General features: G+C 45.9%; 1 protein-coding gene across 6 annotated transcripts in view; it reads right to left on the bottom strand.

The window, feature by feature from the left end:
• Positions 1-12875, bottom strand: part of ARHGAP17 (Rho GTPase activating protein 17) — a 100083-nt gene extending 87208 nt beyond the window's left edge. For all 6 annotated transcript variants that reach the window (XR_003032573.2, XR_003032574.2, XM_024985188.2 and 3 more), the window contains exon 1: positions 12717-12875. Coding sequence is in view for 4 of the 6 variants with exons in the window: in XM_024985188.2 (XP_024840956.1) it covers positions 12717-12769 (53 nt within the window). In the remaining 2 variants the exon portion in view is untranslated. The remainder of the gene's footprint in view (positions 1-12716) is intronic.
• Between the last annotated feature and the right edge of the window lie 5425 nt (positions 12876-18300).

Raw genomic sequence — 18300 nt, forward strand, 5'->3', positions numbered from 1 at the left:
TCTGATCTGATCTGATAATTTTCAGGGTTTTAGGTTTTCCACTATGAATTTTTCTTCTCTCTTGGAATTCTTAATCACCTATCATCTCTTCCTGCCTGTTACCAACACTGCTAAAGTATCTCATGTCAGAAAAGCTTCATTGAGCCCCCAGCACATTTCAGAGACCACAAGCCAGAGCCCCTGCTCCATCTAGCCTAGCACTCACCACAGCTAGTGAAGCAGAAATACTCTGGTATATTTTCCCAAGGTACAGCTGGGCATGGGTTCAAGTGGCCACTCCAGGCAATGCATCTGAAAGTATCCAATGACCATGTGAAATCCAAGCTGGTAGATGTGTAAATGTTCACGCTGACAGGTAACAGGTAGTTGCCTACAAGAATTTCCATGTAGTTCTGAACATTTATATATTTAAATATTTGTATTTATTTCAGCTTTTGTTTAGTCTACAATTTATGATTTAAACTCTAGGAGGCAAAAACTTGGCTAACCCATGTGGAAGAACACTGAGAAACCATAGAAGAAATGCTGATGAAACATTAAAAGAGGGATCAAATTGACTACTAGATTAGACTATTGATAAGGAAGACACCTAAAAAAGAATTGAGGGAAAGGAGAGGAAGAGAAACATCTTAAGACTAATTAAAAGGAAGAGGTCTATGCAAATAACAAGCTGTGAAGTATCAAGACACAGGAAGCAAATCTTACAACCCAGAGCGCTGTGGTGAACTGAATATGTTTTCATTTCATCTGCTACAAATAGGCTCTACCTATTTAAAATCAAGATATGGCATTAATATTTACTTATTAACACCTAAAATCCACTAGAATAGATACATTTGGCTGTATTTGAATTATCTGTTTGTGTGTCTGTCTTCCCACTCAAGTTCCTAGGCATCGGTTACCCTAGGTCCTAGCATTTCACAGGTTCTCAATATACATTGGATATTCCCAGGTGGCAAAGTGGTAAAGAATCCATCTTCCACTGCAGGAGACACAAGTTCAATCCCTGGGACGGGAAGATCATCTGGAGGAGGACATGGCAACCCACTCTAGTATTCTTGCCTGGAGAATCCTACAGATAGAGGAACCTGGCAGGCTTCAGTCCATAGAGTCACAGAGCTGGACACAACTGAAGCAACTTAGCACACATGCACAATACACATTGGTTGAGCTGAATTGGTAACTGAACAGTGAAACTGACAACTGAACATTAATTCCATGGCAATTAAATACACAAATGACATACAGAAAACTTGAACATACAAGGAAACACAAATATAGCGACAACGGTCATTTCGACTTTAGTGGAAAAAATTAAAATAAGAAGTAAATTTTAAAAAAGACAACATCTGGACTTCCCTAGTGATCCAGTGGTTAGCAGCCCACCTGCCAATGCAGGGGACACAGCTGTGATCCCTGGGCTGGGAAAATTCCACATGCCAAGGAGCAACTAAGCCAATGTGCCACAACTACGGAAGCCCGTGCAGCTAAAGCCTGTGCTCTGCGATTAAAGAAGCCACGACAATGAGAAGCCCACAGACCTCAGTGAAGAGTAGCTCCTACTCACCACAACTAGAGAAAGCCCGCACACAGCAACAAAGACCCAGCACAACCAAAAATAACCACTTGTCTAGGGCTACGAGGGTGATGATGAGACATGGCACTCGTCATGTCTTGTATGGTGTTGTGCATTGCTGGGGGACATACTTGCTGTAAATGTTCTGCAAACGAAATGACCATGCTGTCATGTTAGCAGGCGACTTGCAGCACATGCCTGCTGCTCAGTCGCTCAGCTTTGTGCAACTCTTGTGACCCCATGGAGTGCAGCCCGCCAGGCTCCTCTGTCCATGGGATTTCCCAGGCAAGAATACTGGAGTGGGTTCCCATGCCCTTCTCTAGGGGATCTTCCTGACCCAGGGATCGAACCTGCATTTACTGCTTGACAGGTGGATTCTTTACCACTGAACCACCAGGGAATCCCCAATTTGCAGTACAGTGACCACAAAAATACTGATTTCCTACAAACGTATGGATTCAAAACTCCAGAAAATTCATCAGGAAAAAAATAATAATAATTTAGAGGGGAACGGCTAAGATCATTAAAACAGTGACAGGCCACGTCAAAAGTAAGAGGAGAGCTAGATGTTTTTCAGAAGGGATAAGAATCGGCTCAAGCCAGCAGAGCCAGCTGGAAGGACACTGTGGGTCCAGGTGGAAAAAAAAAACAAAAACGAAAGCCTGAACTAAGGTCATTGGAAGAATGGTCATCAAGGGGCAGAGACCAAGTCAAAAGATACTCAGGAGGCAGAACTGCCAGATGGTGGTGACAGCCTGGATATGAACAAGGGGGGGTTGGAGGGGGAGGGCGGGCCTGACAGGCGACTGAGTAGGTGTGGTGGCATTCCACACACTAGGGCAAGAGTCAGCAAGCTCTTCAGTAAAGGGAACAGATGGTAAACGGCATAGGCTCTGTGGGCCAGACGATCACCGCTAAAACTACTTAGCTCCGCTGCATCAGCGCATGGCTCTTTTTTTTTTTTTTTTTTTTTACAAAGCAGGTGGTGGGCAGGATTTGGCTTGCAGGCCAAAGTTTGTCGACCTGGAGACTAGGGAATCCAAGGAAAGGAGATCAATCTGGGGATGAAGTTCATGAGTTCAATGTTAGCAGGACACTTAAAGTGGAGATGTTCAGTCTAGGGACAAAGAGATGCTAGGGCCAGACGCATAAGATTGAGAGTCGTCAGTCGTCTGGTGGCAGTGATAGGGCTGAGATCACCGGGGGGAAATGGTCTCAGAAGAGAGGGATGAAGGGCGCTTCCCTGTCCCAATCCAGGGCAGGTGGGCAATGTCACCTCAGCTCACTATGGCCATGAAAAAGATAGAGGCATTATAACCTGCCGCTGCTGCTGCTAAGTCGTTTCAGTCGTGTCCGACTCTGTGCGACCCCATAGACGGCAGCCCACCAGGCTCCCCTGTCCCTGGGATTCTCCAGGCAAGAACACTGGAGTGGGTTGCCATTTCCTTCTCCAATGCATGAAAGTGAAAAGTGAAAGTGAAGTCGCTCAGTCATGCCCGATTCCTAGCGACCCCATGGACTGTAGCCCACCAGGCTCCTCCGTCCATGGGATTCTCCAGGCAAGAGTACTGGAGCGGGGTGCCATTGCCTTCTCCGACCTCCCTTAATTCCTTTATCCTAAAAAGAGGCTCCTATTTTAACACAGGGCTTTCCTTCCCTTTTCCAAGGTTGATGACTTCCAAGATTGAGTTTCAATGTCATAGATGAAAAAGAAAACTTCCCACTGGCTGGAAAATAAGGCAATTCTAAAATAAAATGCCTAAACAATAATGTTTCATTTTTATTATGAATTTTATACTCAAAACATCTATCACATGTGTGTTAAGTATAATGAATGATGACAGAACAAATGTTTGGTCCCCCATCTTAAGAGGAAGCGAATTAAGTTCATTCTCAAAATACTACTGTCCAACGTTCATACCATAAGAGTTAGTCTCTAAAACCAGAGGTCAAAGCAGGCAGCCCAAGACCAGAGAAAGCCTAAAGTTATATTTTCTTGGACTTACACTAATTTTTTCTTTTTGGTTGTGAGCATTTAAACACCAAGAAATTGTATTCTGGAATATAAATATTATTTAAAAAGGGGAGATGTGATTACAATGTATACACATTTCACCACAGCAACAAGTGCTGGAGCTGAGAGTAGATATCCCTTTTTTTTAAGATTCTCTTTTTGATATGGACCATTTTTAAAGTCTTTATTGAATCTGTCACAATATTGCTTCAGTTTCATGTTTTGGTTTTTTGAATGCCAGGCATGTGGGTTCTTAGCTCTCCGACCAGAGATGAAACCTGCAGCCCCCTGCACGGGAAGGCCAAGTCTTAACCACTGGACTGCCGGGGAGGTCCCATCTGCCCTCTTTAAACATGCCTCACTAGGTTCATAGTCCTCACCATGCCCTATGCCTTACACCTGTCTACCACTTCACTTACTAATTTTGCTTGCCCGGCATTTGAGTTTGTGACTCCCTCCTTACAGAGTATTAATTGTGGTTCCCAACTTTTTGGAAAATAGGAGACATTATGTAAAGCAAAATTTCAGACTCTCTCACCAGGAACATTACAGGTCCACAATCCCTTATCCATCACTCTAAAATTAAAAAAAAACAAACAAACAACTTTTTCTTTGCAACTCATTTGACGACACAACTTAACCTAAGCCAACACAAAGCTATTTATAATCTTAAGGATTCCATTTAATGTGAAATACATTCATATATTTTGCTATAGAAATATTAACATGTATGATTATGGGCTAGTGCCTCAGACAGTACTGGAGATATTATATTTAATAATAACCACATATGTGCACTTTTCTTTAAAATCTGAAAAATTCTGAATTCTGAAGCCCATCTGACCCCAGAGGTTTTGGATAAAGGACTGTGGGCCTATTATACTTTTGGTATCTACATTTAAGAACACATACACACACACAAAGCAGATGGGAGTGCAATAATAATATTTTTACATGGATTTATACTTGATTAATTATAATGGCATTTATCTATATGTGAGAAACAGAAATAGAACAATATGCAAAACCATCCACAGTCTGAGAAGAATGCATGGCGCACAGGCTGACCCTAGGACCCTATGCCAGAGTACGGGACCCTACACCTGACCCTGGTGAGGCCGGCCCTGTACACACTGGGAATCACAGGCACAAACTGAAAGGGAAAGTCACTCACTTTGTGTCTGACTCTTTGCAACCGCATGGACTAGACAGTCCATGGAGTTCTCCAGGCCAGAATACTGGAGTGGGTAGCCTTTCCCTTCTCCAGGGGATCTTCCCAATCCAGGGATCGAACCCAGGTCTCTTGCATTGCAGGCGGATTCTTTACCAGCTAAGCCACCAGCAAAGCGAAAGAATACTGGAGTGGGTAGCCTTTCCCTTCTCCAGAGGATCTTCCCAACCCAGGGATCGAACCCAGGTCTCCTGCATTGCAGGCGGATTCTTTACCAGCTGAGCCACAAGCGAAGCTCAAGAATACTGGAGCGGGTAGCATATCCATTCTCCAGAGGATCTTCCTGACCCAGGAACCAAACTGGGGTCTCCTGCATTGCATATGCTATATGATATGTGAAAACGATGCTATGTGACCACATCCTTTGGGTTTTTTTGTTTTCCCCCTCTTGGTGAATAATGGGTTTTCACTCACCTATAAATACCCTGTTTGCTATTCTAGGATTTCACAATATGTAAAGTACATCACAAGGCCACAGAAGACCAGGTTCAGAAGAAGCTGCAAAGGTACCAGATTCCTTACCACCCATGCTCTAAGCAGAGGCTGGATGGAATCCACTCGGATTGGAGCAGAGCACAGCTGCCTCCTCTGTCTCAGAATTACTGTTCAGAGAAACTCAACGTGAGTAAAATGAGGCAGCAGAGAAGGGGGTGCATCCTCAGTCGCTTTAGCTGTGTCTGACTCTTTGAGACCCTGTGGACTATAGCCCAGCAGGCTCTCCTGTTGGGAGATACTCCAGGCAATCCCAAGGGCATTACCATGCCCTCCTCCAGGGGATCTTGCCAACCCAGGGTTCAAACCCAAGTCTCCCATGTCTCCTGCACTTGCAGGCGGATTCTTTACCAGCAGGGCCACCTGGAAAGCCCAGAGCAGGTGAGGGATGTAGGATGTGATGCTGATAAGAACAAGGGCTGTATCGTGGAAAAGACAAGATGGAGTCTGCGTGGCTCCAGAGGGCTATTCTGGGTGTGTGGATAGAGGGGTATTGCTGACTCACCTTGAGAGTTTAGCGCTGCCCACCTGGGCGGGGGAGAAGGTCAGTAGATATCTGTGACCTTCAGGGAGGGTCGGCAAAGACTGTATTGGGGTGACCAAAAAGTTCATTCGGATTTTTCCGTGATATCTTCAGGAAAACCTAGAACGAACTTTTTGGCCAACCCAATAACAGACTAAAACAAGCCAGGTAGGGACTGGGCTGAACAGGAGCTCAGCTCCTGCCTCCTGTACTCGGGAGGGGTGGCAGGCACTGCCAGGTCTTCTGAGATTTTACAAGCCGCTGGAAATCCAGGTTTTCATATGAAAACTTCTCATTTCTGAATAGGAGCCAATGAAGACTCCAGTATTCTTTGCCTGGAGAATCCCCATGGACAGAGGAGCCTGGCGGGCTACAGTCCATGGCCTCAAAAAGAGTAGGACACGGCCGAGCGACTAAGCACAGCACAACAAAGACTCCAAGCTCCCAACACAGGGGGCCGGGGTTCGATCCCTGGTCAGGGAAACAGATCCCGCGTGCTGCAACTAAGATCCAGAGTGCCACAACTAAGACCCGGTGCAGCCAAATAAATAAATAAAATATATTTTTAAAAACAGATAAAAATATGAGCCAATGATTGTTAAAATAAAAAAAAAAAGTACCGAATAAGCCAAAGAGAACACATTGGTGCCTTGGTTTGGATAATTCACATGTCCGGATCCTGGAGGGACTAGAACAGGCTTTGTCAGTCTCAGCAGTCTTGAATTTGGGATCAGATAAGTCTGGGCTGTGAGGCTCTCACATCAGGTGCATTGTAGCATACGTAGCAGCCTCTCAGGACGCCACCTACCCCTCCCCCAACCAAGTCAGGACAATCAAAAAAAGGTTCTCCAGACGTCACCAAATGTCCCCCAGGGGGTGAAACGACACCTGGTAAGAGCCACTAAACTAGAGCAATATCCAACTCTCAGCCTCAAGGATTTTAACAAAAGCATCACTCACGACTCATACAGGTTTCTTACCTAAGAGTTCCCACGTGAAGCATGAATTTACAGCTGCTTTGGGACTAGAATCCAGAGTTTAAACCTGTCATTTACTAGCTTGATGACCTCTCTGAGTTCTGGCTTCCTTATCATTATATCAGGAACAAATCACCTCTTGGAGTTACTGAAAGAGGGCGACGGGATAATTTATGCAAAGCACTGAGCCCAGCAGCTTAATAAGCACCAAGGACATTTAATAAACATTAATCCTTCCCTGGTGAAAAGGCAGCCCAGATTGTGTAGTGGGAAGCACGTGGGATCCAGAGTCAGAAGCCCAGGACTCAAGTCATGCCTCAGCCTCTTAGTAGCTGTGTGAACCTGGCAAGTCATTTCCTTCTTTCTAAAATAGAAATGATAGTTGCCAGTAGCAAGAACCAAGCCAGGTGGTTTGGTACTGTGCTGTGTGCTTAGTTGCTCAGTCGTGTCTGACTCTTTGCGACCCAACTGACTGTCGTCTGTCAGGCTCCTCTGTCCATGGCGATTCTCAAGGCAAGAATACTGGAGTGGGTTGCCATGCCCTCCTCCAGGGGATCTTCCTAACCCAGGGATCAAACCCAGGTCTCATGCATAGGAGGCGGATTCTTTATCATTTGAGCCACCAGGGAAGCCCTGGTTTGGTACAGCACTTGGTACCAAGCAACTAGAGAGAAGCTGATGAATAATACTATCAAATCTTTTAAAGATTTCCATCCTGGTGGCTCAGCGTAAAGAATTCGTCTGCAGTGAGGGAGACCACCTGCAATGCAGGAGATGTGTGTTCTATTCCTGGGCCAGGAAGAACCTCTGGAGAAGGAAAACAGCAACCCACTACAGTTTCTTGCCTGGAAAATCTCATGGACAGAGGAGCCTGGCAGGCTACAGTCCATGAGACTGCAGGAGTCAGGTATGACTTAATGACTAAACCACCCCTATAAAGAGAAGAATGAGCTCGTCAACAAATCCAAAGAACTGAGAATGTAATAATATCAGGGTATGTGTTAGTTGTTCAGTCATGTCCAACTCTTTGCGACCCCATGGACTGTAGCCCACCAGGCTCCTCTGTCCATGGATTCTCCAGGCAAGAATACTGAAATGGGTTGCCATTTCCTTCTCCAATAATATCAGGGTAAGGTACAGGAAAAATAAGAAAAATAATAATAGGGATCCTGAAGTCCCAGGTCCTTCTAGACAACAATTGCTGGCTGGTGACCCACAAGCCAAATCTGGCCAATGATGGATTTTGTGTGTCCCAGTATCACAGTGATTGTCTCATTTGCATTAAATACCACCTAAACTTTCAGTACTCTTGCCTGGAAAATCCCATGGATGGAGGAGCCTGGTAGACTGCATGGGGTAGCGACCATGGGGTCGCTAAGAGTGGGGACATGACTGAGCGACTTCACTTTTACTTTTCACTTTCATGCACTGGAGAAGGAAATGGCAACCCACTCTAGTGTTCTTGCCTGGAGAATCCCAGGGACGGGGGAGCCTGGTGGGCCGCCGTCTATGGGGTCGCACAGAGTCGGACACGACTGAAGCGACTTAACAGCAGCAAACTTTCATTAAAATCCAGATTTCAGGCTTTTCTGCAAAGTTGCAAAGGTTGAGTCACTCTGGGTCCATATTCTCATGTGCCCTTTTTGGTGAGACCGTAGGAGGGGGGCAGGGAGGGGCACGTTCCCAACCCTTACCAGTCTTCAGTCACTCATTTATTTTACTCGTCTGGCCCCTCCAGGTATTTGAGTTTGTAACCTTGGCTTATCTCAAAAGCTTTGAACCTCTAGGGAGTACTTCAGTCAAGGCAGGAACCCACACCCAATGAGACACTCCCTCCCAGAGCCTCACCTAGGTCATAACTCTCCTGGTTAGTCCTTCAGATTCCTTTTCTCCTGGACACTCCAACCTCATAACTAAACTTTCCTCAAAGTCCTCATCCTGCGTACACTTTCCTCCTGGCAGGGCATCACCTCCTCCAAATCGCCACCTGTGTCCACTGGATTATGTGCACCAAGGATTTTCAAAGAACAAAATGCCTGCTTCTTGCTGCTGCTGTGCTGGGCTGTGCTCAGTCATGTCCGACTCTTTGTGACCCCGTGCACTGTAGCCAGGCTCCTCTGTCCAGGAAATCAGACTACGAAAGACCTGACATGATGTGTCTTGTTTCCTAACCAGCAGCCCGGTTTCCCTTGGGGAGCCAGTGCTCCCCCACTCTCAGTCCCTAAGGTTTAGATGGGTGTTGACTCCACACCCATCTCCAGGGAGAAGCAGGGGACCCAGTCAGAAGCACTGAGTCAACTGTGGGTCTTTGGAGACAGTGACTGGGAGAAAAGGTTTTTCCGTCCTTCTGGGAATGGAACTGAGGATGATGGAAGGTGGGGACGGGGAGGGGTCCTTCTGTGGACCCAGCTTGTCCGGAGAGTGAACCCCTGGATCCAGCCCAGCCTGAAGCCAGACTCCTTTTGGATATTTTTTGGTCACATATAAGCCAATTAATTCCCATCTTCTCTTATGGCAGCTTGAAATGGGTTTTCATACAACCAAGGGAGACCTCATTAACACAAAAGAAATCTGAAAGTGCTTGGAGATGAAAACAAAGCCAAAAGGCTTTGCCCAAGCTTTCTTCTGTTGTTTGTTACCTTCCCCCATCCAATAAGAACCAGCATTAGCCAGCCCTCTGAAAGCACGTATCTCAGGGTAACAATTATTTCTTTGCTTGCCTATCTCTTCCACAAATGCATTGAGCTCCTTCAGGGCAGAAACAGGGAGGCAGAAACAGACTCCAATACCTCACATACTCACACACAGTTTAGGCCCAACAATTGTTGAATAGATGAATCAACAAAAGGCAAGGGGCACAAAAGAACCATCCTCATTGTCTCCTTTGGGACACCCACCTCAGGAGACCACCTCATTTGAACCACCTTCTGAAACAGACTAATCCACCCATTGCAAACAAATTGCATCATGAAAACTCACTCCTTCCAGCCATTACTAATTCTCCCACATGTCAGCCCCATGGAGCCTCACAGTGGGGTTACTCACAGGTCCTCATTCTGCAAAGAGAAGACTTCATCGCAAGATACCACCTAGAACCACAAACTGGCTGTACACACTGGGGCAAGTCATTCACACATACAACTTCACTCACTAGTGAGTGTGTGTGTGGTAGCCTTTGTTTTGACCCCAATACATCCAGAAGCCTGGTTCTGGTATCCACCAACTATCTGCTTCTGCCCAATAACAATTTCAGGCTCTCTCCTGCCTCCTCCATCTTTCCTCTCTAGTCCTTTACAATTACTTAAGTAGGGAGAGGGGGGAGAGACAAACATATATAGGAAATCAACAGCAGTAAAGCAACAGGTTCCCCAGTAAAAACAGTTTTGATTTGAGGTGCATAATTTCCACACCCTTAATACTACTGTATAGCTGCAGCCTACACTGCATCAAGCAATAAGGATTTTCAAACAGAGTCAAAGGTCAGAGCCAGAATTACAGGCCTAGGGTGAGTCACATCACTCCACTCATTCTGTCCAGTTATCATTTTCCCATACCACTTGAACAGTCTAGTGAGAACTGGATTTACATTCATTTGACAATGTTTATTGAGGATCTGACAAGTGATAGGAACCACAGAAGATCCTGGGAATCAAAGAAGAAAGAGTAAACATTCTTAAATGTTTAGCGCGATGAAGAATGCGGGCAAGTAAAGAAGCAATTACATTATGGAAAAACAGGTGCTGTATGGGGTTAGGAAAGAGCCAAGGAGGGACATCCAAACTTTGTCCCAGAGAAGGCCTTTTGGAGGCAGAGAGCTTTCCAAGGAGACCTGAGGAACAAGTGGGAGGTGACCCAGGGCAGGTGTGGTAAAAGAGACTTCTTTCTGATAGTTCCAAGTAGAGGCTAATATGAAAGAAAAGTATAGCCTCCACTGAAAACTGAAAGTAGGCAAGATAGCTAGAATTTAAACGTATAAAAAGAGAAGCTGCGACAGAGGAAGCAGGGGGCAAAGACACCCTGAACAGTTTCCCTGAACCAGCTTTGCAGCTTTTAAAGCCTCAGAACTTTGTTTAAAAAAAAAAAATCACTTGCCTGATACAATGTATAAGCAGGCCAAAATGACTCTCTGGGACAAATGCATCTTGACACTCACTAAATATTGATTCTCTGATGCATGTTCTTGAGAACACTAAGAGGGGTAGAAAATTCACAGAATTATCTTGTAACTCATTCCCAGATTCTTGACTGAAACATGAGCCATCACCAATACTCTCTCCTGGTAGCTTAGCCATGAAGAATTAACCTGGGATGCAGGAGACTGCCTGCAATGCAGGAGACATGGGTTTGAATCCTGGGTCAGGAAGATTCCCTCAGAGAAGGAAATGGCACCCCACTCCAGTACTCTTGCCTGGAAAATCCCATGGACGGAGAAGCATGGTAGGCTACAGTCCATGGGGTTGCAAAGAGTCGGACATGACTGAGCCATTTCACTTTCCAGTATTCTGGCCTGGGAAATCCCATGAACAGAGGAGCCTGGCAGGCTACAGTCCATGGTCGCAAATCCGACAGGACATAGCGACTCAACCGCCACCACCACAATACTTTGTCAACCTTCCTCTCCACGTTATTTCTATCATTTCCCCACAAATAACAGAAAATAAGGCACATTTAGGCTTTAGCCTAGACAGGAATGAACTCTGGAAAAAGGATAAACGCACCCCAAGCTAACAGGGTGGGGTACCAAAAAGACCTAAACAACAAAACTAAGCAAAAAGTTGAGGGAAACGAAACAGTAAAGAGCACATTTAGAAAACTCAAGAGGAAGTAAAAGTATTTTCATACACACACACAAAAAAGAAGTGTCCCACGTGCTTTGGCCAAACCGAACTCCCCCTTTGACTCAACTGCTGAAAAAAAAGAAGCCAACGAGGTGAAAAAAAAATTCCCGCATTCATCTCTCTTCCCAGAATAAACAGCAAAATCGCTACCATACAGCTAACTTGCCCTGGATAGACCTTGAAAATTCTGCCCCAGGTAACACAGCACATGACGGTCATCTTCATGAAGCTCTCAAGACCACAGACCAGTCCTGTCCCAATGGCCGGATCCTCTAATAACTCCGTTCTCTCCTGTCATTTCAGAATCAGGGCTTGTCAAGCAGTCAAGGAATCCCAAAGAAGCAGGGAGCAGGAGCTGCTTCCAAACCCAAAGTGAGAAAGACTTTTTAAAATGATACTTATTTTTAAACTGGCGCTAGGCGTTTCCAGAATCCTTTGCTTCTAATTTTTTTTCCCCCAAGCTTTTTTAAATGTCAAGCTGTCCAGTTCATATTCGCCTCTGGTCTAGAGACAACACCAGCTCGTAACTCCCTCAAAGGGCGTTCTGAAACTCACTAGGCAGATCCGCTGGGCTTATGACCCTTGCTTCTTGACTGCTCGCCCTCCCCGCCATCCCCCGCCCCCAGGCACTTGCAAGTGAGGTTTTGCAGCAGGGGGCCACACGGAAAGGCTGGGAATGCCGCCCCCAAGCCCGGCAGCCTCCGACACACCAGTGATCGGAGTTGTAGCCCCAGGCGGCGGCCCGGGGCTGCCCGATCCCGGGGTAGGGAAGGACGCGGGGCAGTTCCAGTCCCAGGAGGGCGATGCTCCGCGGGGCAGTGGGGACCCCGAGGGGTAGGAGCGGGAGGCGCTGCCCGCCCGGCCGGTCTCCGGGGGCCAGGCGGCGGCCCAGAGCGGGCCTCCAGGCCGCGGCGTGGCGCAGACCCCGACCCTGGGCCCCGCCGGCCTCGGGCGGAGCCTCAGCCCGGCCCGCAGCGGTCGGGCGCGCGGAAGAAGCCGGCCCGCCCCCCACGACCGCGACCCCCGGCCCGCGCGACCCCCGGCGGCCCGGCGCGGCGCACTCGCCTCCCCACGGTCTGGTTGGCCAGCTGCTTCATGCGGTTGAACTGCTTCTTCATGGTGGCGGCGGCGGCGGCGGCCCGCGGGGCTCGGGCCGGGCAGGACGGGGGACGGCCTGGCGGCTCCTACATCGCTTCCCGGCCGAGGCGCGGCGGCGGCACTGCTCCCCAGGCCCGCGGCCCCGCCCTCGCCGCGTCACTTCCAGCGGCGCCGCCCGCCGGCTGGGCCGGGTCGGGCCGGGCGAGGAGCTCCAGGCCCCGGGCGGCTCGCGGCCAGGCCTCCGCCGCCCGCCCGCCCGCCCGGGGACCGTGTGGTCCCCCCGCCTCCAAGAGGCTCCCTGGGCCCGGCCACGCGCGGCCACCCGGAGCCCCGCGGTCCACCCGGACCTCGGCGTGCTTGTGTTTCCGCTCAGCGATCGCCTGCTCGGGTGATATTAATATTTAACTCACTTCCCAGACTAGATCGCAAACACGCGGTGGGCAAAGCAGACACAAAGAGTGGAGACCCCAAGAACCGCCAAAAATTCACCCTCGGGACTAGACCCCCGGACAGGGCTCTCGGAGGTGGGGGGCGGGGTGCGCAAAGTGGAACGGGAAAGGAGCTTTGGGACGGTGGAAACGGTCCAAGTCTTTATCAGGGCCGTGCTTATGCGCAGGTGTAGACGTTTGTCAAAATACAGCCACTTGGACTCTTAAGACGGACGCGTGTCCCACGTACATGTTTCCTCGATTTTCTTTTTTAAGAAAAAAAAAATAGTTGCGTGAAACAAGCTGCAGGACTGTCTGTATGTGAGATGCCACTTAGTAAAAAACTCAGAGGCAATTAAATATATTTTATTCCCATTTGAATACTATTACTGTAGTGCCGCTTCTCTTTTATTGATTTAAATCTACCTTGAATGTCACTCCATATCATAAAGAAGAGAAAAAGAGAAAGAGACAAGGTGTGCTTTCTATGAACACGTGCTCACCGATGGCGCCGTCAGAGCTGCGGTGACGGTCGCCGGTCCACAGGACCGACAAGTTCTTTGTCAGGTCAAGGCCACACCTGGGGCTCCGAGGGTTCTCCAGAGGGGCCTTCGCAGCCCACGTTGCCTAGAAACTCCTCATTTTTTTCTTAACCTCGAGCTGGTCAGCAGTGAGGCTGTCCGACTCCGCTGAATCCTTTTCGCAGGACAAATTAGGTCAGTTCTACGACCTGTGACAATGGCCTGGTTTGGTGGCCTTGGCTCCAGCTTAGGCCATTCCCTGGGGCAAGCGGGTGGTACTATGGCCTCTTTAACAGACTATGTTTCTAGTTTCACAAAAAATGTGCTGAGGAAGGGAGCTGAAAAGGTAGAAGAACTCCTTTACTCTGCAAGAGAGGAAGTTGTCGACTTCGAATCAGTCTTAAAATCAGAGATTGAGAGGCTTCGAATTCTTTGTAGCAGTCTAGAAGAGAAGTGATCCACACAGTCAAAGGCTTTGGCATAGTCAATAAAGCAGAAATAGATGTTTTTTTGGAACTCTCTTGCTTTTTGCATGATCCAGCAGATGTTGGCAATTTGATCTCTGGTTCCTCTGCCTTTTCTAAAACCAGCTTGAACATCAGGAAGTTCACGGTTCACATATTGCTGAAGCTTGGCTTGGAGAATTTTGAGCATTACTTTACTAGCGTGTGAGATGAGTGCAATTGTGCAGTAGTTTGAGCATTCTTTGGCATTACCTTTCTTTGGGATTGGAATGAAAACTGACCTTTTCCAGTCCTGTGGCCACTGCTGAGTTTTCCAAATTTGCTGGCATATTGAGTGCAGCACTTTCACAGGATCATCTTTCAGGATTTGAAATAGCTCAACTGGAATTCCATCACCTCCACTAGCTTTGTTCGTAGTGATGCTTTCTAAGGCCCACTTGACTTCACATTCCATGATGTCTGGCTCTAGGTCAGTGATTACACCATTGTGATTATCTGGGTCATGAAGATCTTTTTTGTACAGTTCTTCTGTGTATTCTTGCCACCTCTTCTTAATATCTTCTGCTTCTGTTAGGTCCATACAATTTCTATCCTTTATTGAGCCCATCTTTGCATGAAATGTTCCAATGGTATCTCTGATTTTCTTGAAGAGATCTCTAGTCTTTCCCATTCTGTTGTTTTCCTCTATTTCTTTGCATTGATCACTGAAGAAGGCTTTCTTATCTCTTCTTGCTATTCTTTGGAACTCTGCATTCAGATGCTTATCTCTTTCCTTTGCTTTTCGCTTCTCTTCTTTTCACAGCTATTTGCGAAGAGTTGACTCATTGGAAAAGACTCTGATGCTGGGAGGGATTGGGGGCAGGAGGAGAAGGGGATGACAGAGGATGAGATGGCTGGATGGCATCACTGACTCGATGGACGTGAGTCTGGGTGAACTCTGGGAGTTGGTGATGGACAGGGAGGCCTGGCGTGCTGCGATTCATGGGGTCGCAAAGAGTCGGACACGACTGAGCGACTGAACTGAACTGAAGAGAAGGGAAGTATGAAGCCTCAGAGCTTCAGCTGAAGCAGCAAACTACTAGCTACAGACATCAGTTACGCCAGAAAGACACAGAAATCAGGTTTCTGACAGCAAGACAGGTAGCAATGAAGGATCAGTGGCTAAAGCTACAATCAGTCATCCACTCAGTAAATCTTCAGGATAGCTTTCAGCCCTGCAACTCCTTCACTGGGTTATGATGTCTATCAGCATGCTTTAGCTTTCCAGAATGATGATATGGACTTTGCTGATCTAATTTGGTCACAACAAGAAATAAATAGATTGTCAAATGAAGTTTTAAGACTTGAGGCTGATGTCAGCCATTGGAGACATTTTGCTCAAACTTCTACAGCATGTGGAGCAGATAGTTTTAATCTAAAGGAAATCTATAAACTGCAAAATACTATCAAGGAACTTGAACAGAATCGAAATAAGGAAATTGATGACCATCAACTTGAAATGGCAGTACTGCAGGAAATTCATCAGCAGAAACTGGCAGAAATAAGTGGCAGGCATCGAAAACAATTAAAGGATTACGAGGAGATGATTCATGATAAGCAAAAAGCTATTCAAGTCCTAGCCACTGAAAAAGTAGCATCTACCAAGAAAATCAAAGGACTTGAGATTAGAGTAAAATACCTTTAAAAAAAAATTATCTTCGGTAGAAAAGGAAATGGATGCTTTAGTTAGAGAACAAGACCAGATAAATGAAACGAATAAAAGATTTAAAAAAGGTGAGTTGAAGCCTTCTACTAAGAAGCATAGTGATGCTGTGACAGAAAAGGAAAAAGTTCTTCCACAGAGAACATCCCTGGAAGAAGCATCCAGACAACAAGAGCCATTGTCTGATGCTGAAAATTAAATGATGAGATTAAGTAGCTTGAAGCAGAATAAAAATCTCATTGAAGAGAAACTGAAGCTTCAAAAACGAGCCCAAGTTTTAGAAAAAGAGAATTCGTTATTAAATAGAGAAAAGGAACTTCAACTATCACTTGTCAGATTGAGCAATGAATATGAACCCATTAAAAGCTCAACTATAGGACACACGAACTTGGAGGAAAACTCAATGAGAGCACTGCTGAAAAGAAATTACTGATCCCTGAGTTAGGAGAGCTAGACAGGCAGAAACAAAAAACGACAATGTGTGTGGTTTTGATGAAAGATCAGAAATAAAAAAAAAAAATGAAGGAGACATCATCATCAGTAAACTAAAACAAGATCTAGAATGTGAAAAAAAAGAGCGTTCATCAACTTGAAGATGATAAAATGAACATTACTAAAGAGTTGGATCGGCAAAAAGAAAAGTTAATTCATTAAAAAATGCAAAAAGGACAGAAGCAGAATTGTGTCAGGCGGAACAGAGGCTATTGGAAGAAAGGAGGAAGTCTGAGCAAGCTATTAAAGAGCTGTCAAGTACAGAGAACCCAGACAGCTCTGCCTATTAGCTGGAGTGTGAGGGTTTGGTTAAACTCGGTCAAGAGAAATACTGTTGAGCAGATGATTGCTGACCACAAAGAAACCAAAGAAATTTTGTCTAGTTTAGAAGAGCAGAAGCAGTTGAAACAACATAAGGGAGAAAGACATTTTTTTATTGAAAAACTTCAAGGAGGTTCACAGCTTCAGGAGGAGTTAAATCAGTATGCTCAAGCCTTAAGAAAAATGGAAAATTTGCAGCAAACCATAGTGGAAAAAGCCAAAGTCTTGCATCCATGAGAGAAGAAAATAATCATCTGAAAGAAGAATTGGAACAACTGAGGGAAGAACACAGTCAAACCGCAACAATGATTAACCCTAAAACTGTTCCAGAAATAGAATCTGAGGACTCTCCATGGAGCACAGTTGAAGATAATCTTGAAATTAAATCTCATCAAAAGAAATAGAAAGATCTCAGATACCAACGAGAGCAAATGAATATTAAACACAATCAGCTCTTTTCCGCCCAAGGGGAGGAAATCGGGAATTTGCAAAATGCAGCAGAACAAATCAAAACCCAGTTGCCTGAAGAATCCCAGTACATGCCAGTAGAATGCTGTGACATTTTTCGAGTAACAGAAAGAAGTTCAGAGCCTTCACATAGAAAACGGAAGTGAAAAGCATGACTGATCTAAAGCCGAAACTGAAAGGTTATTACAAGAAATAACAAAAATTGGAGATTAAACTTCTAACTGAAAAGTATACTCTTTTAACTGAACAGATTGATCAGCTGTCCCATGGTGAGAATAGTAAGCTAACTCAGCTCATCTGGCAAAAAATTTGGAGATATGGTTTCTTTGTATGATAGTATCTTCAGCTTCTTCCAGTGGCCAAGGTAATGAAGAGATTCATCAATTAATGTTAGCTGTTTTAGATGAGAAAACTAGGGAAAATAATCATCTTACAAGAGAAAATTTCAGAATGATAGATGTAATTGTTGCCAAAGAAGCTGACCTCCTGAAACTCAAAGATGCCATCACAGAACTCTCCACCAGATTTCTCTAACATATCCAGAACATATCCAAACATATCCTGAAATATGTTTAGAGAATATTTGTTTAGAGAAATGATCAGGATATGTTTAGAGAAACAATCCAGAGTTCATCCCACATGGTTTGAGAAAAAGACATTGAAATTGATGCTTTGACTCAGAAGTGTCAGACTTTACTGGCAACAGTGCAAACATCCAGCAATGGTGGTAGGTGAGAGTCGTTCATATGGATCCATTTGAGGAGCTTCTATGGGAACGTGATAAATTGAGACAGCAGGTGAAGATGCTAGAAGAATGCAAAGAGCACATGATGGCCGTGGTACAGAATATGCAGCGTGGGTCCACCAGTCTTCAGAAAGAACTTCAACAATTTCAGGCACCGGTTTCAGTTGACAAGGTTAATAATTCTAAACTACAGTTGAACTGTACTGACCTGATCAAAACGACGAAAGGGATAAAATCCAACTAAAAAACTTGGAGCAGCAGGTAGCACAAATTAATCTCAGCCTAGAGCGGCTTTGTAGAAGCAGTGCCAAACGCCTTCTCTTTGGAGTGTCTGACCTGATTTTACCACAGCCTTCTGAAGAACCACTTAGCTCCACGTCAGCAGCCTCTCTTAAGGCAGTTAAAGCTGA

This window comes from Bos taurus, chromosome 25 (assembly GCF_002263795.3).
Source record: "Bos taurus isolate L1 Dominette 01449 registration number 42190680 breed Hereford chromosome 25, ARS-UCD2.0, whole genome shotgun sequence".
Lineage (NCBI taxonomy): Eukaryota > Metazoa > Chordata > Mammalia > Artiodactyla > Bovidae > Bos > Bos taurus.